The sequence below is a fragment of the Arvicanthis niloticus genome, chromosome 8, assembly GCF_011762505.2.
Source record: "Arvicanthis niloticus isolate mArvNil1 chromosome 8, mArvNil1.pat.X, whole genome shotgun sequence".
NCBI lineage: Eukaryota > Metazoa > Chordata > Mammalia > Rodentia > Muridae > Arvicanthis > Arvicanthis niloticus.
The window spans coordinates 47,920,653-47,942,707 of NC_047665.1; the positions used below are offsets into that span (position 1 = coordinate 47,920,653).

The 22,055-nt window shown below is 41.5% G+C and overlaps 1 protein-coding gene across 2 annotated transcripts in view; it reads left to right on the forward strand.

Moving 5' to 3' along the window:
* The first annotated feature begins 5,812 nt into the window (after positions 1–5,812).
* Mtr (5-methyltetrahydrofolate-homocysteine methyltransferase) overlaps positions 5,813–22,055 on the forward strand; it is a 77,036-nt gene continuing 60,793 nt past the window's right edge. Inside the window, exons 1-7 of one of the 2 annotated variants that reach the window (XM_076939362.1) lie at positions 5,813–6,076; positions 7,364–7,606; positions 13,604–13,818; positions 15,323–15,412; positions 16,781–16,850; positions 19,046–19,138; positions 20,760–20,866. In XM_076939362.1, the coding sequence (XP_076795477.1) occupies positions 13,609–13,818; positions 15,323–15,412; positions 16,781–16,850; positions 19,046–19,138; positions 20,760–20,866 (570 nt within the window). In that variant the 5' untranslated portion in view covers positions 5,813–6,076; positions 7,364–7,606; positions 13,604–13,608. The remainder of the gene's footprint in view (positions 6,077–7,363; positions 7,607–13,603; positions 13,819–15,322; positions 15,413–16,780; positions 16,851–19,045; positions 19,139–20,759; positions 20,867–22,055) is intronic. The other variant, XM_034510798.2, reaches the window with a different exon arrangement.

Genomic DNA, 22,055 nt, shown 5'->3' on the forward strand with positions numbered 1-22,055 from the left:
AGAGGAATGTTTAAACAGCAGGTCAGCTCAGGATTCTCAGGAGATGTGTATTTGTTAATTGTGTATATACCCAGTTCTTACTTCCAGGTTCCACAGTGTGATGGTCTGGGCTATGACTTGGACTCCTGTGTTTTTATAAACTCCACAGGCATCCGACTTTACCCCCAAGTGAGGGCCTGTGGCTTAGAGGAAAGCTCATTTGATAATCAACACTCATAGAGATTTGAAAAGCCCTCACTGGGGAGGTTACTAGGGGGTTGGACAAGAGTGGCCAGGCCAGCCCTTTGTGTCATCTCTTTGCCATTATAAAAATGCCTGGTCATAGCCAGGCATGACGGCTCATACCTGTAAGGCCAGCACTTGGGTGGTAGAGAGTCAGGAGGATTAGAAGTCCAAGGTCATCCTTAGGGAGTGTCTTAGGGTTTTACTGCTGTGAACAGACACCATGACCAAGGCAAGTCTTATAAGGACAACATTGAATTGGGGCTGGCTTACAGGTTCAGAGGTTCAGTCCATTATCATCAAGGTGGGAGCAGGGCAGCATCCAGACAGGCATGGTGCAAGAGGAGCTGAGAGTTCTGCATCTTCATCTGAAGGCTGCTAGTGGAAGACTGACTTCCAGGTAGTTAGGGTGAGGGTCTTAAAGCCCACATCCAGTGACACACCTACACACCTCCTAACAGTGCCACTCCCTAGGCCAAGCATATGTAAACCATCGCAGGGAGTCAGGCTGTCTGGGTCTGTGTAAGTCCCTGTTTCAAAACGAGTTCCCACCATAGCAGTTAAGGCTTCTCCATTGAGAAAAGAAAAGTGCAGAAGAAATACTGGCGGGGGTGGGGTGGGGAGGGGGAGTCATCAAGGCACATGGGTAACTCCCTTTGTATGGCTAGGAACTTCCTGGAAGGGAAGCCATGGAGGCAGATGGATAGGACATGGGCTGTTATGGGCCTTTGCAAGACAAGACTGGAGAAAGAAGAAGATTCACAGTGATTACACAGGAGGCAGAAAGTTCCTATGAATACTCAGCATGAGCCATGAAATGGCACTATGGTCAGAACCTAATTAGAAAAAAGTTGAAATGAGGATAGAGAAGATGAAGAATAAAGTTCAGAGGCTAGGAGAACATAGCATTGACCCAGCAGCAGGCCATGGGTTCTGCTGGTTATGCCAACTTGACAAACTAGACTTACCTGAGATAACCTTAATAAAGAAAATGCCTCATTGAGATCCTGCTATAAGGCATTTTCTTAATTAGTGATTGATGGAAGATGGACCCATCCATTGTGGGAGGTGCTGCTCATCCAGGGTTCTATAAGAAAGCAGGCTGAGCAGACTAGGGGGAGCAAGCTAGCAAGCAACATCCCTCCATGGCCTTTGCATCAGCTTCTATCCCCAGGTTCCAGCCCTGTTTGAATTCCTGTCTTGACTTCCTTCAATGATAAACTGTGCTATGGACGTAAAAGCCAAATAAACCTTTCCTCCCCAACTTGCTTTTTGGTCATGATGTTTCACCATGGCAATATAAAGGCTAAGACAGGCACCACTGGGAAAAGAAATAAGGACAGATCAAACAGGATGAAGGAGAACTAAAGTTGCAAAAGCAAAACTAAAATCTGTACCAGAAATGGACTAGTTATTTATTTTGACAAGGGGTCTCACTGTAATATAAGACAGCATCCAACTCAGGGTGCTGTTCCTTTCCCTCCTTGTATCTCACTGTTAATGGTGAGAGCAATGAGCAGCTATCAAGTTCTAATCCTAATTTAAGCTGATTAAGTTTCGTGAGCACAGTTCCCAGAAGCTGCACCTTTAAACCAAGCTGATTAACTCCTCTGGACTTGAGTGGAAGTGGAGCGTGTGGAATGTTGCAGGTCCACCACCTACTTAAATTTAGCTTGTGGGAATAGGTTTAGCATTGGTAATAATACATTGTTTGTTGTGCATTATTAAAGAACAATTAAATATGAAACCTCTGTCTCTGGCTACTCTCTCCCCTCTCGTGGAACTGACAATCTCACAGTCAATCCTGTATACGATTCCTGAGTGGAGAGGAGCAACAGGTCCACCACCTACTTAAATTTAGCTTGTGGGAATAGGTTTAGCATTGGTAATAATACATTGTTTGTTGTGCATTATTAAAGAACAATTAAATATGAAACCTCTGTCTCTGGCTACTCTCTCCCCTCTCGTGGAACTGAAAATCTCACAGTCAATCCTGTATATGATTCCTGAGTGGAGAGGACCTGTTGCTCCTCTCCCCAAAGGAATACTAAACCTTATCACAACCTGCTCATGACAGATAAGATACTGGGCTCCAGACACAAATACACCTTCATTCTTTTCAAACACACCACAAGAGGGCAACAGATCCCATTACAGATGGTTGTGAGTCACCACGTGGTAGCTGGGAATTGAACTCAGGACTCTGGAAGAGCAGTCAGTGCTCTTAACTGCTGAGTCATCTCTCCAGCTCCCTTCTCATTCCTACAAAACTGCCATGTCAGCCATGTCTTCCCTTGCCCCTTCTCTACACTTCCTCTCTCCCCCCCCTCTTTTTCTCTCTTGACCTAGTTCAGACTCTTCCAGATGCCTCTCTTCTATTTACCATACCTTGGATTGGTCATGTTCTCATTTTTTAACCCATAAAAATTCTTGATTTATGAATTTTTCTTTGTTTTATTAACTGTGAATTTATCAACAAACTTTGAATGATAGGTGATAATTGGAAAAGTAGTTTTTAATACTCTTAGCAAAATCTTCTGTTATCTCAGGTTCACTCACTCTCTCTCCCTTTCCCTCTCCCTCTTCTTCTCCCTCTCTCTCCTATTGTTTCCTACCCACTCCATATCTTCCCTCCCATGTATAGCCATCTTTGGTAAGGTGTATAAAACAGGCTAAAGTTCTCAAGAAAATTATCTCACAATCCAAAGTATTCCAGCAAATTGAAAAACATTATTTCTGTAGAGGTGTGTGTAGCTGCACTTGAGCAAGCAAGCACACCCAGTGAGTGGTTGCCTCACTGGGTTTGTATTTCTACCACAAGGTGGCTTTACATTCTTATGAGTCTGGTTAATTTAATGCTACTCAGTAAGAAGAATGCAATTTTGAGCACAAAGTGTAACTTTGAGCACTTGATTTGACTCAGACCCTGGAAACATCTAAGTTTTTTATTTTATTTATTTTTTTTTGCCAAATAGCTTAGGTGCAATTTTAAAAAATAGAGTTAGTTTTAAAAATAGGGTGTGGTGGCACATGCTTTTGATTCTAGTGCTCAGGAGATAGAGGTGGATGGATCTCCGTGAGTTACACGGTGGTCTATACAGCAAGATCCATTCTAGGCAGGGTCATATAATGAGACTATCTCAAAGAACAAGTAAGCAAACAAATGAATGGAGTTTGTCTTTCTTAAACCCCTTTGATAGAAAAGATGGTACAGGGACTAGAATGGTGGCTCAGTGGTTAAGGACACTTGCTGATTTGGTTTGGTTCTACCACCCACTTCCGGCAGCTCATGGCCACCTGTACCTCCAGTTCCAGCAGACCTAACTCCTTTCTTTGGCCCCCAGTAAAATAAATAAAAAAGAAAAGACAGTACATTTTGTTTACATCTCCTACACAAGGGTGCTACATATATTCTTATACATTTTAAAGATTTATTTTTATTTTATGCGTATGAGTATGTGCCTAAGTGCATGTGTGTACATCATGTAGGTGGCCAGCAGATGGCACTGTATCCCTTGCAACCTGAATTACAGAGGTTTGTGAGCCATCACGTGGGTAATAGGAGCCATATCTGATCCTCTGCAAGAGCAACAGGTGCTTTTAACGGACGAGCTACCTCTTCAACCTATACTATAATTTTAAAGTTTACTAATTGAGTCAGGCGTAAGTGGCTTATACCTATAATGCCAACACTTAGAAGGCTGGGCAGGAAGATTGTCTGATGTTAGCCTGGGCTACTAAGCAGTTCTAGAATAGTTTAGATTACAATGTGAGACCTCCTCTTGAGAAACAAATGGAAAAAGCCAATCAAATAAATAAAAACTGTGGTGCAATTACATACAGTAACATGGGAATGTTATGCTTTTCTTTTCCTTCCATGAACACAGTCTTGCTCTGTAGCCCAGGCTAGGCTAGAACTCATAAGCCTACTGCCTCATTCTCTTAAATGCTGGGATTATGGGTCTGTACCACTACCCCTGTACCACTACGACTGGCTCTATGTATCTTTTTACTTTTCCTTTGCTTTTATTTATTTATTTTTAAAATAATTACCCTGATTGTTGACAGCTTTCAACTGTGACCAGGGTGCAGTAGTCTACAGCTGTCTGGCTGTCTCCTTTTGTTTAAGAATTTATTTATTTCACATATATGAATACACTGTCTTCATTACACACCAAAAAAGGGCATCAGATCCCATTACAGATGGCCGTGAGCCACCATGGGGTTGCTGGGAATTGAACTCAGGACCTCTGGAAGAACAGTCAGCGCTCTTAACCACTGAGCCGTCTCTCTAGCCTTATCCTTTGTTTTTAAAATCTGAAAAAAAAAATGCTGTGTTTTGCAGGTCTTGGTGACACACAGGAGGCTAATTCAAAGACTAACTGTACTATATACTAACATTCTATATTAAACAGTGTTGTGTTTTATTTAAGTGTATTTCCTCTGACCAAAAAGGACATACCCTTCCTTTAAGACCCAGCTACTTTGTGTGTGTGTGTGTGTGTGTGTGTGTGTGTGTGTGTGTGTGGTGTATGCAGGTTTGTGTGCTAAGATGAATGAGCTCCTGGCTTGCAGAACCCAAAGAGCATCTGGTATTCTCCTTTCTCATCATCCATTTTCTTTCTTTCTTTCTTTTTTTTTTTTCTTTTTTTTTTTTTTTGTTTGTTTGTTTGTTTGTTTTTCGAGACAGGGTTTCTCTGTGTAGCCCTGGCTGTCCTGGAACTCACTCTGTAGACCAGGCTGGCCTCGAACTCAGAAATCCGCTTGCCTCTGCCTCCCAAGTGCTGGGATTAAAGGCGTGTGCCACCACCGCCTGGCCATCCACTTTATTTCTTGAGCCAAGATTGTTTTCTGAACTTCTAGCTCACTGGTTTTTCATACAGGCTGGCAGCTAACAAAACCCAGGAATCTTTCTGTTTTTACCCCTCATAGAAAACACCCAGGTACATATTTGCTTTAGAATACCACAAACCCTTAGGGATATTTCCTATTTTCTTTTTTCATGTTTAATTATTTATGCAAAGAGTTCTTACTGGCCCACTTATGCTATCCAACTGTGGATCTCAACGTTTTATATATAGGTACTCAATAAATGTTTACTATCAGTGTGGCCATTAGCAACTATCGTACCTCAGAATTTCTATAGTGCACTCATGGGTTTTTATTTTAACCCCTATTGCAAGCCTGCAATAGTCACTTTCATTCTAGTCTTTCTTTTCTGTGGATGAGGGAGACAAGACATTTAGTGTCCGCAAAACTAACCTACAATTAATTCTCTGACTTCCGATTCCTGGCCCTTCATACTGCACCACTGGTGCAAACCAATACTGTAGTATGGGTTCTTCAGCTAGAACTTGTAGCGGCCTTTGGGAGGCATTTCCGGAACTCAGAGAAGAGACGCTGCGGTCTCCATAGGGACCCAGAACTCTGGACTACATTTCCCATAGGGCCAGGGAGGAAAGCCTCCGGCGATTGGTTACGACCTGGCCTATACACAGGGGCGAGGAGCTGGTGAGGACCAATCGAGTGCTGGGGAGGGGGCGGGCCCTCCTGCAGGAGGCTAGATTGAGCCGAGAGCTAACGTTTCTACGTCGCTTACTCCTTTAGTCTTTAGCTGCGGCCTTGCGCTGTAACGGGGAGCTTTGCGCTTGGGAGTTCGGTGAGAAGCGTGTGCCCGAGGCACAGTACCCGGAGGCCCGGTGTGTCGGCTCTGGAGCTTCAGGGATCTTGTCAGTCAGTTCGTCAGGCCAGAAAACGCTGGCTGGAGCCGTCCGCGGTGGAATTCTTTGGAGATCAAGCCTTCCCTGCTTGAGGAGGGCGCTAGGCGGCGCGTCGCCTGTGCTGGTGCAACCTGGTAACTCCTCCACCCAGGTCTAGCGGTTCTGTGGGTGCCTCAGCTCTTCTGGCGCTTCTCCTTCGGAGACGCAGCCCGCTCCGGAGTGGGGATGGGTGTGTGTGTGGTGGTGGTGGGGCGGGGGTGGGAGGTGGTGGACGCGGTCCTTGCTGGGTCTCTTTCCTCACTCAACCGCACACCCTCTGTCCGGTACCGGAGCGTTGGCTTTAGCGCTGCAGTTTCAAGCAACAACTTCCAGCTGGGCTCCTGGGAAGTTGTGCATGATGTAACTGTATTCAGTAAATATTTACGGAACGCGGTCTGCCAGAGACCAGTTCAGATGCTAGAAGGCCGGTAAGGCAGTCTAGACAGTTGAACCTCGTGGGTTTTTAGTTTCCTTTTCTACTCTTTACTTTTGGACTCCCAGTACCCAGGGGTGGGCATGGGAGGTGGAATAGTAATCGCAAATGAGTCTGATATTGGTGGCACCGGCTTCCACCACGCGAAAAGACACAAAGGGAGTATAATTTCAGTTTTGAGTGTCTTAAAAAAAAAAAAAATTGGTCAGAGATTCCTGTAAGACATGTGAGGTAAGACGTAGAAAGAATTAGTAATAAGGACATCAGGTTGTGCTTGCCCAGCAGGCAGGAAGCTCTGGTTTAATTCATCCCTCCCTAGCTCTGCATAAAACTAGCCTCGAAGGGTCTTAAGCTTAAAAAGCTGTTCTCTGCTACATAATGAGTTCAAGACCAGCCTGGGCAAAAAAACGAGAACCTGTTTGTTTATTTTTAAGACAGAGTGAGTATGTTATGTTGTAGTGTGTAGCCCTAGGAGGAAGGTGGATATCTGACAAATAGGGCCGGTAGGTTTGTTCTTGAAACTAGTAGGACAGTGCCGGACAGCACATAGCTGTTGCTATAAAATAAGATCACTCTTCTTCATAGGGGTGTGGCTTTAGTTATTTAGTCTTTCAGGGCTTCAGGCTTCTTCCTTTCTTTTTAGAAAAGGAAGAGAATTTCTTCTTTTGAATATAGTTAGTAGAAAGCCTCTGAAAATTTAGAATAGATTGAATAGTGAGTGATCCCTTCGCAGAAAGTGAAAGAAAATGGTTGAATATTTGCACCTGGCCCTGCTCTCTTCCTCACTTTTCTCCATGGTTGGACTTCAAGTTCTAGGCTCCTTACCTCTTTACCTGTGACTTAGAAATACTTCTGCTTCTCTCACCTGTTGGTTGCCATTCCAGCAGGTTTTAACATCCTAAAAACCCGTAGTCACTGACGCCCAGCTTTATTTTTTTTTTTCTCTCAGCCTTATTTCCCGTCATACTGTCAAGTCTTAAGGAAGAACTAAGATTATTGAACTTCAGGGTTGAACCGAAGGCTACTCAGGGTTGAACGGAAAGCTGCATGTGTCCTGAGCTGTGGATTTAGTTCAGTGGTGGAATGTTCGCCTAGCAAGAGTCAGATCCAGGAGTTCATCCTTCCAGCAGGTGGTCAGGAAGAGAGTATAACCTCAGGCCCTTGTGTGAGAAAGTTTCAACTGCAGCTTCTAGTGAGTTCTTGACTTCTTCCTTGCGTGTTTTTATGAACTTAGCTAAGAATGACTAATGGAAGAATGAATAGAAGGACCAGTGGATTGGCAGCAGTTCAGATCTCTTCTGGCCTTTAAAAATTAGTGGGAGGAAAAATATATTTAAAAAATGAGATAATATGTAAACAGATGCCTATAAAATGTAGCAAATCAGTGCGAACTAGAGATTAGAGGCCCCCCAAATGAAAGAAGTATCTTGCAAGGAACTTGTGGGGCAGATATTAAAATAACCAAAGTGGGAAACTGCTGAGAAAGCATTGAAGTAGTTTGCTTATAGTGCAGAAAAGAGAAGTATTTTTTAAATTCTACTCCATTTTGTACTGTGAAAGGGAAGTCTTTTTTTTTTTTTTCATTTCAAAAAGATTTTATTTCTAAGTTAAGACTTGTAAGAAAGCAAGCCAGGGGGCTGGAGAGATGGCTCAGCAGTTAAGAGCAGTGACTGCTCTTCCAGAGAGGTTCTGAGTTCAATTCCCAGCAACCACACGGTGGCTCACAACCATCTGTAATGGGATCCAATGCCCTCTTCTGGTGTGTGTCTGAGGACAGCAACAATGTTCTCACAAACATTAAATAAATAAATCTAAAAAAAAAAAAAAAAAGAAAAGAAAGAAAACCAGGTGCCCCCTGCTTCTGGTTGTGATTGTGATTGAAATATCTGGCACAACAAACCTTACTGAAGTCATTTGAGAACTATCATGAGAACAGAGACCATAAAGATCCTAGAGAGGAAAAGAAGAACCTGGGTCCTTGACATTTCTGCTTCTACACAGGTACTAGATCACCTTAAGTGAAATTTTAAAAATGTTCAGTGGTTTCTCAGATGTTTCCAGGAGCTTTTTCTAAGTTGCTTAACTCCAAATCTGAGTCCATGATCTCCATGAACAGAATGAAAGGGAGGTCTTTTTGCAGACCCATGTTAAGGCCATTGTCTCCAGAGGAGCTGTGTTTCTGACACTACAGCGAGTCACTTACATGCACATATTAGGAACTAATTGTCTTATAACTTCTTATTCTTTAAGTTGCTTGGTTTTCATTTGTTTGTTTGCAGTACTGGGGGTACTGGGGATCTGCTGTAAGCCTTCGTACATGCTAGACAGGTGATTTACCCTGAGCTGTGTCCACTCTTAGGTAATTCTCAGGTGCCACCTGACTATATATTCCTCTCAGCATCTATGGATGCTGTAACCAGTTAGTCTTACAGCTATTTATCCTTTGGAATATTTGCTGTGAATACAAATGGCACCAAGTCAAGAAAAGGAAGAAAAAAAGAAAAAAGAAAATAACCTAAACCAATGAAACACCCAGTTCTACAAAGCTGGAGGATGTATTCAAACTGGGGAAAATACAGTGTGATCTCTCTCCTTGGGCTTGTTTACCAGGACAGTTCTTCGAACTCTTTTCTGTATAGCACTTATTTACATGTATACAGATATTAAACATAAAGCTATTTTTGATCCATCTACTGGGAGTTACTATGAAACCATGCATTCTTTTATTCACCCTTAAAGATGTGTCAAAAAAATCCCTTCTACTTAGAGTCGGGATAGTCATCACTTCCCTACTTTTTGGCTAAGATCAGACATAGAATCTGTTCTATTAAGTTGTAAAACATCTAGACCTAATAAACTGAACACAGAAACTTTTTGGGGGGTGGTTCTTTACAGAAGAATAAAGTTCCCGTGAAATGAATGCCCACACTATGCTAAGGCAAAGGATGATCATCAAGGGGATTTAGTTTTTAAATTTTACTTATTGTTTGAGGGGTGGTTCAGGTATGCTGGTTTGCATGTGTTTGTTAAAGTCTCAGGAGACCTGTTCTTTCCTCCTACCATGGGGATGTGGAGACTGACCTCAGGCCATCAGGTTTGTATAGTAAGTACATTTCCTACTGAGCCTTCTCTCCTTGGCCCAAGGGCATTCACATTTAAGAGAAGGTTCTGATGGTAACTAGGAATGCTGGTCTCTAATGATAATTAGACCTAGTAAAAGATAACCTCCTACTAGAAGAATCAGTGGCCTCTTATGATAAATTATACATTACTCTTTAATGATAATAGGCATATGGATGATGAAGAATTGTATTTTATTGTTGTTTTGAGAGAGTCTCATGTAGCCAAGGCTGGCCTCTGAACTCACTGTATAGACAAGAATAGCCTTGAAGTCTTGATCCTCCTGCTTCTGACAGTGTTGGGATTACCAGAATGTACCACCATGCCTAGCTAGCAATAGATTTTTAAGGACGTAAGTTACAGAGTTTTGTCTTCAATTCCCATTCATTTATTATGTGTACTCTTTTTATCTATTTGTATTTGCTACTCATGTTTCTCTTGCTTCTGTAGACTCTCTCATATATACCCATATATTTATATATTTCCTTGTAGATTTCAGAATTTGTATATGTGGGTGGTTTGGTTGTTTATGGTACATAGTGAACTGTTGCAAAGATGGAAATATATATAAATGTGGTAGTTAATTGTTTCTGCTTTTTATGTTCATTCACTATCCCATTAAGAACCAGCAATATTGGGTTGGAGAGATAGGTCAGAGGTTAAGAGTACTGGCTGCTCTTCCAGAGGTCCTGAGTTCAATCCCCAGCAACCACATGGTAGCTCATAACCATCTATAATGAGATTTGTTACACTCTTACTGGCCTGCAGGAATGCACACAGACAGAACACTATATATATATATATATATATATATATATATATATATATACACATAAATATATATATATATATATTAAATGAAAATAAATGAATAAAAAAAAGAAGAACCAGCTATATTTCCATAGCATCTCTGTCTTAGAGTTTTACTGCTGTGAACAGACACCATGACCAAGGCAACTTTTAAAAGGTTGGCCTATAGGTCCAGAGGTTTAGTCCATTGTCATCAAGGCAGGAACATAGCATAGTTCAGGCAAGCATGGTTCAGGAAGAGCTGAGAGTTCTACATCTTCATTTGAAGGCTGCTAGCATAATACTGACTTCCATACAGCTAGGATGAGGGTCTTAAAGCCCACACTCACAGTGACACACCTACTCCAACAGGGCCACACCTCCTAATAGTGCCACTCCCTAGGTCTAGCATATATAAACCATCACAGTCTCTATTTTTTGACATGTAGTATCCCCTGGGGAGTATCTACCGCATTTCATATAGGAAGACATTTTCTGAGTTGCCTATGTTTGCCACTTTACAAGTATCCTCTTGTTCTCTCTCTCTCTTTAAAGATTTATTTATTCATTTAATGTATGAGAACACTGTAGCTGTTCAGACACACTAGAAGAGGGCATTGGATCCCATTATAGATGGTTGTGAGCCACCATGTGGTTGCTGGGAATTGAACTCAGGACCTCTGGAAGAACAGTCAGTGCTCTTAACCACTGAGCCATCTCTCCAGCCCCTTCTTGGCTTCTCATATGGACCAATGTGATACTGTCTTTTTGGAAAATCTGTATCCAGGAGTGAGGTTGCTGAGTTTTCTGTGTGGTTAACTGAGTCCTATAAGGCTGCTCTCTAGACTGGCTCTAGCTCTAGTCTACATTCCAGTAAGCAAACACAAAGGTTCAGGTTTTCCTTGGTATTATTTGCTAATTGAGTATATATCTATTGGGAATAATAGCTATTTATCATCTTGTTTTAGTTCTTTGATAGCTACTTAATTTAAGAATTTCTTTGTTTTTGCCTAGTTTTCTACTTTTTTTTTTTTTTTTAAAGACAAGTGTCATAATACAGCTGACCTCAAGCTTGCTGTGTAGCTGAGCACAACCTGACTCTGCTTTTTAAGGGGTAGGGTAATAGGTTTGTCCTGTCAAGGCCTACCATTTCTTTCCTTTGGCTCTATTTGTCTTTTTCCTGTTTTTTTGTTTGTTTGTTTGTTTTTGTTTTTTTGTATGAAAGTTCTAGATGTTAAACCCTTTTAGTTTTAGATATAGCAGAATTTTTTCCTAATTTTTTATCTATACTTTTGTTTTAGCTTTTTAAGAATTAAACTTATAAATTATAGGGCAGGGCATGGTGGCATATGCCTTTAATCCTAGCACTTGGGAAGTAGAGACAGGTAAATTTCTGTGAGTTTGAGGCCAGCCTGGTCTACATAGTAAATTCCAGGAGAGCAAGAGATACATTTTAAGTCCTGTCTCACAAAACAAAACAAAAAACAAAAAATTTATAGGTGCTGGCCTGGTAGTATGTAAACCCAACACACACACACACACACACACACACACACACACACACACACACACAGATACACACACACACACACACACACACACACACACACACACAGACACACCCCACAAGCTCACATTCTCCCCCCTCCCCTGTCTCCCTGTCTGTCTCTGTCTTAATCCCGGACTCTTCCCTTTCTCCCATCCTTCCGAGTTGGGTTCTTGAAACATAAGTTTCAAGGTCATGTTCAGTCATAGAAGTTTTCATGTAAATTACAGATTTAGCAAGTTTTTAAAAAAACCATGTTTAGTTTCTAAAAATATGTGAACATGTCTCATGCATATCTGGTGACTTGGCAAACAAGATCCCAGAATTCATATGTGTGAGGACTGAATTATTTTATGGTAGTGAAGTGTTTTAAAACTGAAAACAAAGTTTCTGTTTCTAGGCTGAAGCGTGAGTATGGTAGGGACCCCATTGAAAAGTACCACTTTTTCTCCACAACCCTACCTCCCCAACCCACTCTCAAGACAGGGTTTCTCTGTATAGTCCTGGCCCTCCTGGTACTCAATCTGTAGGCCAGTGTGGCCTTGAATTCAGAGATTTACCCACTTCTGCCTCTCATCTGCTGAGACTATGCTTGACTCCAAGTATTTTTATGAAACGGGAGGAGGTACTCTTCACACTTAGATTCAGTAAATGTGTGCACTTGTTCAGTGGAAGGAGAAAGACATAGTATAACATAGTATAGAATAACAGTTGGCTGTTTACATGACACCAAAGGCCATGCCTCATTATCTGTGGAAATGATTGCCTTTTCCCCCTTAGAATGTTTGAGTATCATTTTTTAAAAAATGTTACCTACATTGGTATTCTGCCTCTTTGTATGTCTGTGTGAGGGTGTCGGATCCCCTGGAAACGGAATTATAGATAGTTGTGAACTGCCATATGAGTGCTGGGATTTGAACCTGGCTCCTTTGGAGCCATCTCTCCAGCCCTGAGTATCATTCTTTTTGTTGTTGTTGTTGTTTTGTTTTATTTTTTGAGACAGGGTTTCTCTGTATAGCCCTGGCTGTGGCTGTCCTGGAATTCACTCTGTAGACCAGGCTGGCCTCGAACTCAGAAATCTGCCTGCCTCTGCCTCCCAAGTACTGGTATTAAAGGCGTGTGCCACCACTACCCGACCTGAGTATCATTTTTTTTTTTTTTTTTTTTTTTTTTTTTTTTAGATTTATTTATTTATTTTTTTATTTATTTAATGTATATGAATACACCGTAGCTGTCTTCAGACACACCAGAAGAGGGCATCGGATCCTATTACAGATGGTTGTAAGCCACCATGTGGTTGCTGGGAATTGAACTCAGGACCTCTGGAAGAGCAGTCAGTGCTTTTAACCACTGAGCCATCTCTCCAGCCCCTGAGTATCATTCTTAATAAGAGAAATTCCACATGGGTGACCTTTCTCCCAGTGTCACACCCTGTGCTTTTATAGTTTCATACCAGGGTGGATTACAGCTTTATTAGTTGGGCATACTATAGATTAACGTTTTTGTTCTTCCCTTTCCTCAGCATTTTTGACAGCAGTGTTTTAATGCTGTAGTTATATTTTTTATGAGCTCTACTTTGTGTTGTGAGTTACAGGTTCTACCTCTTTCCTTTTCCTCTTGTGGTGCTGGAGATCAGACTCAGGGGTCTTACACGCTATGCACTGTCTACCCCTTGCTTAAATCCCCCACATAGTTTCTTTCATCCTTTGAAGTCAGCTTTTACTTTCTTTAAAGGAGAGATGAAGAAAACTTTGCAGGATGAGATTGAAGCCATTCTTCGGAAGAGGATTATGGTGCTAGATGGTGGGATGGGGACCATGATCCAGCGGTACAAACTAAGTGAAGAAAATTTCCAAGGGCAAGAGTTTAAAGATCACACCAGGCCACTGAAAGGCAACAATGACATCTTAAGTATAACTCAGCCTGATGTTATTTACCAAATTCATAAGGTGAGTTATTTCCAGGCTCTTAAACATTCTTTCAAATTATTTCATGTCTCAATCTCAGACTGTCATGGCCTTTGCACTAGAGAATATGGAAAAAGGACACGATATATTTGAAAAGCTGATGATTTATTTAAAAACCAAGTTTTAAATTTAATGGTTGTATGTATAAGTTACTTTTGTCATCTCTGCTAAAATAGCTTTCAGAAATAAAAAGAAAGGCATTTGGCTCATAGACAAGGTATGGTTTATTGTGTCAGAAAGGCATGGTAGCAGTTACCTGTTATATGGCATTCATCATGTTACATTGTGCTCATTAGGAGAGGAGAGGGAGATTCCTTCCTCCAACTTGGCCCACTTCCCAAGGCTTCTACAACCTCCTGAAAGTGCTACTAGTTGGGAAATTTTACATTTCATCTGTAGCAATATGCTTTACACATTGTGTTTGCTTGTTTAATGGTGCTTTGGATGTCCTCTCCATGTCAGAGAAACAACCAATGGCTTTGTTGGTGTCATATGACATATAATAAAGTTGCATTAATTATCTCCTTCTTGATGACTGCTATTATAAATGTGCTCATGTTTGTTTTCCTTTTTAGTTCTGCAAACACTATCAGCTTAGGGAAGACTAAGTTTGTTGACTTAGAAAATCAAAGGAGTCCAGGCTGTGAGTCAGATTGAGATGGAGATGTTATCCAGACAGAGAAACTAGGAAGGCAGGTTTTAAACAGCAGAGTGGTAGGGTACCAAGTCTCAATGATCCAGTGTGTGTGTGTGTGTGTGTGTGTGTGTGGACAATGTACTCAGATTTTGGTATCTTAGTCATGGTGCAGTTCTTGGTGCAGATCATTTATGTTAAAGGAGGGAGACAACAGAGGTGGTGTCTTCTGAGTGCCTTTGGTGTGCCAGATACTTGAAGTGCTGACTGATATGTAGACTTGCTGTAGGCAGAAAATGTATTAATTAATATTTTAGATGAGGAGGCTGGTACTTAGAAAATTTAAGGAACTTGATAGGCACGATTCTTTTTACTGCCCCTTGAAATATCTATATTTTTTTTCCCCTTACAAATGGCAACAACAAGCTGGGCATGGTGGTGTAGGCCTTTAATCTCTGGAGCATCTCTGAGTTCAAGACCATCCTGGTGTACAAAGGGAGTCTAGGACAGCCAGGGCTGTTACACAGAGACACCCTGTCTTGAAACAAACAAACAAACATGGCAACAACAACCTTTCCCCAAAACAAAAAACAGAGTTTAAGGAATATAACTAAATTTATATAACTTACTGTGTTAGTTGTTGTCTGAATTTATATTTTGTACTTATGTATTAAAAATGCCTTTCTGTAAAATCCTTGTACCTGCTTGTATCTCTAATCTTGAGTGTATTGTTTTAAATGTTGGTTAAAATGTGGTTGGTTGTTGGTGACAAACACGAAAGGGCATGTGTGTTATTGGGGGCCAGGGACTCTTTAAGTCTCACGACAGTTGACCTTCTGTTTGTTATTGCAGGAATACTTGCTGGCTGGAGCGGATATTATCGAAACAAACACTTTCAGCAGCACTAGTATCGCCCAGGCTGACTATGGCCTTGAACACCTGGTGAGACTTCATGTCTAATATGTGTATTAGTATTTGCTGCATTGGAGATTGGTAGTGGCAAAACCCACCCAAGCGGCAGCCAATCTAATCCCAAGTATCAGGAATCATGGTGCTTATGCAGGTAGTAGTCCATTCATTTTGCAAAGTTAGAGTCCTATAACAGTGTGTTCTTTCGTAAAGGCCACATTACTGACTGTGAATGACCTGTACATGTAAGTAAATGGCTGTGGCTGTTCCAGTGTAGAAGTGGAGAGTTAGATGGACCATGAGCCACAGTGCACTGAGCCCTGTTTAGGATATCCTGGTTTGCTAATAGCATAATCTGGGGACCCAAGGCAGTTAAAGGAGTTGATACAGAGCACAGATCTAGGACACTTGCCTGGGTTGTGGACAGCTTCTGAAGAGTAGACTGCTTTACCTGTGTGTATCTACTTGCTTGCTTTTTCCCAGAGAGAAGTCCGTGATCCTTACTCAGATGAAAAAATTATTTATTTTTATCTGTTTGAGTGTTTTGCTTGCATATATGTCTGTGCACTCCTGAGTGTGCTTGGAAGCCAGAAGAGAGTATCTGTTCTCCTGGAACTCAATTAACAGGTGATTAAAAGGCACCATGTGGGTGCTGGGAATTGAACTCAGGTCCTCTGGAAGAGCATCCAGTGCTTTTAACTGGTCCATCTCTTTAGCTCCCTTTACCAATTTTTTTTTTTTCTCCCCAAGGCCAGATTTCTCTGTGTAGCCCTGGCTATTCTGGAACTCCCTCTGTACTCTAGGCTGGCCTCAAATTCAGAGATCCACCTGCCTCTCTATCTCTCAAGTGCTGGGATTAAAGGCGTGTACCACCACTGTCCAGCAAGATTTTCAAGATGTTAATCTTCAGAAAGTTCAGAACTGCTTCTTCCCACCATTGTCCAGTAAGAAAATCAGGGACAGGGAGAATTGCTGTGGGAGCTGCCAGCTGGTTCTGCAGTGCCTGAGACAGTCTTAGATCTTAGGTTTCTTACCTTAGATGTTGGTGTTTTCCCCATTAGAATACTTTCTCTCTCCCTTTCTTTTTCTCTCTTTTTCAAGACAGTCTCTCCTTATATAGCCTTGGCAGGATTTGAATTCACTCTCAGCTTCCCCAGTGCTAAAAATATAGGCTACTACACCTGGGCTAGCATATTTAATTAATCTGTAGAATATTTGGCTGTATCAGCTTCTTTGACCTGCTGAGTGTCCAGATATCAGCCCTACAGAGTATGGTTTCACTCAGACTTCCTTAGTTCTTACTATAATGCCTTGATGAGTTCAAATAAGAATTAGCTAGTTACAGATCCCTTACTGGATGGAGGAAAAGCAGGACAGACTAACCAGTGGTTGATATGTTAGGCCTACCGGATGAACAAGTGCTCTGCAGATGTGGCCAGAAAAGCCGCTGAGGAGATAACTCTGCAGACAGGTAAGGGATGTTCTCCTTTCTTTGTTGCACACACACAAGTCCTTTTGTGTTCTCAACTCTACTGTGCAGGTTTCTCTGACATAGTGTTTGGCCTGGGAGCAGATACTTTACTTATTTGTAGGGTACTACTCTGTAGTATCATAGTGAAGCATTCAGTGTCTCTGTGATGTGACACTGTCTCCATGGGCCTTCAGTTCTGGCTTTTCTACCCTGGTGATGCTCATAGCCTGACTTGGTAGATAGGCTCATGATGTTCTGTGTACTTAAAACTTGAATAATTTTCCCGCCTTGGAAGCACATCATTGGGTCATTAAATAGTAACTGGCTGATTTGAATTTGGTTATTATTAGAGTATTTGATCTTATCCCTCTAAAGCTGCCTTCTTCCCCATGCTCTGCTTACTGAAACAGTGATCGCCTTTAAGCATTTTCCTGTGTAGTCTCCAGATGATCTGATTGCTCTTCCTGGCTGACAGAGGACATAACATTCGATTCAGTCTTGCTGGGACTTGGAAAGTGATTCCTGTAATAATTAACCTCCTGGCTAGCTGCCATCGGAACACTTGGGCTGGTGGGAGGGTCGGAGACAGGAAAAGCTGTAGAAGAAATAGATATAAAGTTATTGTCAGTAGCAGAGATGTGAAGAAATTGTTAGGAAGTTGCTGGCAGCATACTAATGAAGACCAAAGCAATTTACAAGGGAATCTGTTTCGGAGAGATAATGTTTAAGTTCATGGGCTTGCAGAGCCTCTGACCCCAACAGAGAGGTGGTCACAGGCTATTGAACCAGTCCAAACACCGAAGATAAGTACATTTTCCTTACACGTATTATTCAGCCCTGGGGAAGGGTAAGAACATTTGGGCCTGTAACCTTTTCACAGGCTACAAAATAATAATAATTTCTTTTTCTTTTCTTCTTCTTCTTCTTTTTTAAAATTGTCTTAGAGTCTAAGGGTCTTAGCAAGTGTTGCAGAGGGGAACCTTGAACTAGTGATCCTCCTGCCTCTACCTCCCAAGTGCTAGAATCACAAATGTGTGCAGGCATGCCCAGCCACAGAGTAGATTATTAGCTAGATGGCAGTCTTTTCCTGTGTAGTTGTAAAGCACAGCCTGTGTTACTATGTTACTAAAGTCATCAGGCAATGAGTTATGGGACTCCTGGCTTTTGTTCTGATATGCATAAGAGCACAACTTCCCAGACTGCTATAGAAACAAGCTCACTTCTGGCCTATAGGCAAGATTTTTTTAAAGTGTAGATTAGAGCGATATTCATTCTGCTTCATACTAGAATTTCAGGCTTTATAATTGTTAATTTGGGTTTAGTATTTACTTCAGTGAAAGGCCTGTAGTATAATGCTATAATGCAGTTCACATTATGTTTTGGTGTGAGGCACCTTGTTATATTCAAGACCTCGAGTTTTTCTTAAGAATAGGGAGGAAAGTATGCACACAGAGCTTTAATTGAATTGCATGCAGAAGTATATAGACTTAAAGTTTGAGAGTTCTTTTGAATCATTATGGCAGTAATATTAATATGTCCTTTTTATTGTGTGATTTTCCTAGTTATGACAAATATGTTAAGATAATTTGTCAGTTATCTCAGCGACATAAAATTAAGTAGCCTTTTATTCGTTCAATACAAGTTTTGTTTCAAATGAATTCTTAAATTAGGCTTTTAGGATGTTTTATGTTTCTAACTTGTAGGGGTTTATAGCCTTGCATTCAAGGAAAAGTTTCCCTCACCCCCTTCTCTTTTCTTTACTGGGGGGGTTGAGCCAGGATGAGTGCCTCATGTGTGAGTGTGTGTGCCTCATGTGTGCATGCCTCATTGTGTGCATGCCTCATTGTGTGCGTGCTTCATGTGTGAGTGTGCATGCCTCATGTGTGCGTGCTTCATGTGTGAGTGTGCATGCCTCATGTGTGAGTACCTCGTGTGTGTATGCCTCATGTGTGAGTGCCTCATGTGTGCTAGGCAAGCTCCCTACCACGAAGTCACAATTGTAGCCCTTTTTATTTTACTTGAGATTGAGTCTCACTAGGAAGTCTAGGTGAGCCTCAAACTCACAGCTTTCAACTTCTGAGTACTGAGAATATAGGTTAATCTTACTGTGCTTGGATCCTAAAGTCTAGATTCATAGCAAAAGGCTGAGTGAGTTGTGATGTCACACTTTTTTTTTTCCCCCTTTTTTCCCAAAGGAGTCAAGAGGTTTGTGGCTGGAGCTCTGGGTCCGACTAATAAGACACTTTCTGTCTCCCCATCTGTGGAAAGGCCCGATTATAGGAACATCAGTGAGTATTCACATACAACCACAGACCTTAGGGGGGTGCTTCAGTAGTGTACAAAGTGAGGCCCCACAAATGTGTGACTGTACACTGTCAGGTGCTCATAGTAGTGCCTGCAGTACTCACTAGTTAGCTGCTGTTCTTACTTGAGCTTGCTTTCAGTTCTTGGTGATGCGTCAGTGCTTCCTATAAAACTAACTAACTGAGATAGTACTGAAAAGGAAGCAGATTGGGTATCAGCTCCCAGCCTGCTATAAAATAACTGCTGTGTTGTTTCTCTCTTCCTATCCTTTTAACTTTCTAGATTTGTTTCTTAAAGTCTTTTTTTGAGACAGGATCTGACACAGTGGTTCAGGCTAGGTGGCCTAGAACTCTGAGTAGTCCATGCTGTTCTCTGCTTTGGGGCAGTGTTTTCATCTCAGCCTTCTGAGTGAGGGCATTATAGGTGTGAGCCACCATGCCCAGTTCATATCACCTTTTCCTTTATCTAAATAAACTAGCCTTACTGAGATAAATTACCATATATAAACTTGCTTTGTTAAAATTTGACCAAAAATTAGGAGTGTAAGTCAATCTGTGAGCATTAACACTGCATAAAAAGGATGTAAAGTCCTAGAACTAATTATACCACTTGTGGTAATGGATTTTGTGTAGGTGACAAATCCAGCAGGTACAGCTTTTGGGATTTTGTTTACAGAATTGTGCATACTGTGCTGCCATGCCTCTTTACTAAGAGTGGCTCTTCCCAGCTTGATGTGTGGCCCATGTTCTCTGGACTGGATGTGACAGTGGGGAGCCTGTTCCCAAACTGTGTGAGTCAGGTGTAACTACATAGCAAACATAAAGGAGTTGGTTATATAGGTGTCTCTATTACGTAGCTGGGCATTCTTTCTTTTTGGTTGGGAGATAAAGTGAGAAGACAGATGATTTCTCAGCAGAAACAGATACCACAGGGCATTTAAAACAAAGTTTACTTAGTTGTTACTGAACATTGTTGGTTGAGTAAAAAATTGTCTTCCGGAGAGGCCTCTTCTCTGAGATGAGGGAGGGTGAAATCCATGGGCTCATAACTTTTGTTAGAGATTTACCTGTGATGTTGCAAATGTCACTTACTTTATTGTATTTTATTTTTATTTTGTGTGTGTCTGTGTACAAATTCAGATGCAACATTGAATAACCTGGGACTTGATTATAGACAGTTGTAAGCTGTCTGATGTGGGTGCTGGGACTAGAACTCTGGTCGTCTCGAAGAACAGCAAGTACTCTTAGCCACAGAGCCACCTCTCCAGCCCTTAAAGCCTGTTTCTTAGATTTCTCTCTTAATGGATAAGATGGTGTATGGGAAGAGTGATGTGTTTATTTTACAGATGTGGAGAATAAAGAACGTAGTTCAACAAGTCACTGCCTCCACTGCCAGCTCACCTGTGAGAGCAAGGACAGGCAGCAGCAGTTTAGGAGCAGCCTTGCTTCTTACCTCCTCCTACTGCGTTTGGTTTATAGAGGGCTATCCTCAAACAGCTGCATTTTAAACCATCGTTAGTTCACAAGTGCCAGATTTGAGCTCCGTTGGTGTTGTTCAGAAGGTACACAGGTTGCTGACGCTCTGGCTGTGGCTTGTTCTCTGCAGCATTTGATGAGCTTGTTGAAGCATACCAGGAACAGGCCAGGGGACTGCTGGATGGCGGGGTTGACATCTTACTCATTGAAACAATTTTTGATACAGCCAATGCCAAAGTAAGTTAAGGGGAAAAATGGAGAGGGATGATGGGGTAAAGAATCTTCTACAGGTAGAAGATAATAATAGCTGTTACTGAAATTAAATGAATTTCTTGTGTTTGCTCCAGTTTTGTCTGTCTCTGATTGATACCACCACACCTGAGTCTAGAAACCATATTTCCTATTCTATGATTTATGTCCTCTGCTCTTTTTTCCTATTGCATTTTTAAAAATTATGAGTATGTGTGTCTGCGTGTATGTCTGTAAGTACATGTGCCCAGAGTCCAGAAGCATCTGATTCCACCTATAGCTGGAGTTATGGGTGGTTTTGAGCTGCCTGATATAGGTCCTCTGGAAGAACAGTCTGTGTTCTTAACCACTGAGCTAGCAGAGACACAACTGAAAAGACTCACAGAATTGTTTTTACTGAAACGTGGGTGGCTAAGCAAGAATATAAAGACTAGGATAGTTTGTTGTTGTTTTTTTTTAATTTGGTAAAAAAAAATACTGAATTTTAAAGTTTTAAAATGTGTGGCTTACTTTTTTTATGCAATTGCGTGTGCAAGTTTATATATGTACATATGCATGTATGTATGCATGTGTAAGGGGGCATGTGGAAGATGGAAGATAAGCTTGGTGTCATCCTCAGGAATCCTTAAGTCTTTGAAGGATGCTACCCACTTCCTTTAAGATTCCTCATTGTTCTGGATCTCTCCAGAATACTTTTTACCATTTTATTTTGTATACATTTGTGTATGTGTGTGGGTATGTAAGTGCCACAGTACATCTGCATCAGTGGACAGTGTCGGTGGACAACTTGGGGAATCAGGCCTCTGTTTCTACCATATGGTCCCTTGACCAAACTTAGGTTATCAAGCTTGGCAGCAGGCACCTTTACCCAATGAATCATCTTGTAGGCTTTTTATACTAGAAGTTTCCCAAATAGTATATTTGGAATTTATTTTGGAGTATAAAGTACAGAGAACATTTCTTTAATTTTTTCATTTTATGTGTTTAGGTATTTTTGCTTGCATGCATGCCTGATACCCACACAGGTCAGAGAGGATGTGGGATACCTGGAACTGGGTTTCTGAGGGTTGTGAAGTATCAGACAGGTGTTGGTCATTGAACCTGGATTATCTGAAAGAGCAGCCTGTGCACTTAACCACTGAGCCATCTCTCCAGCCCTCAATAGTTTATTATTTCT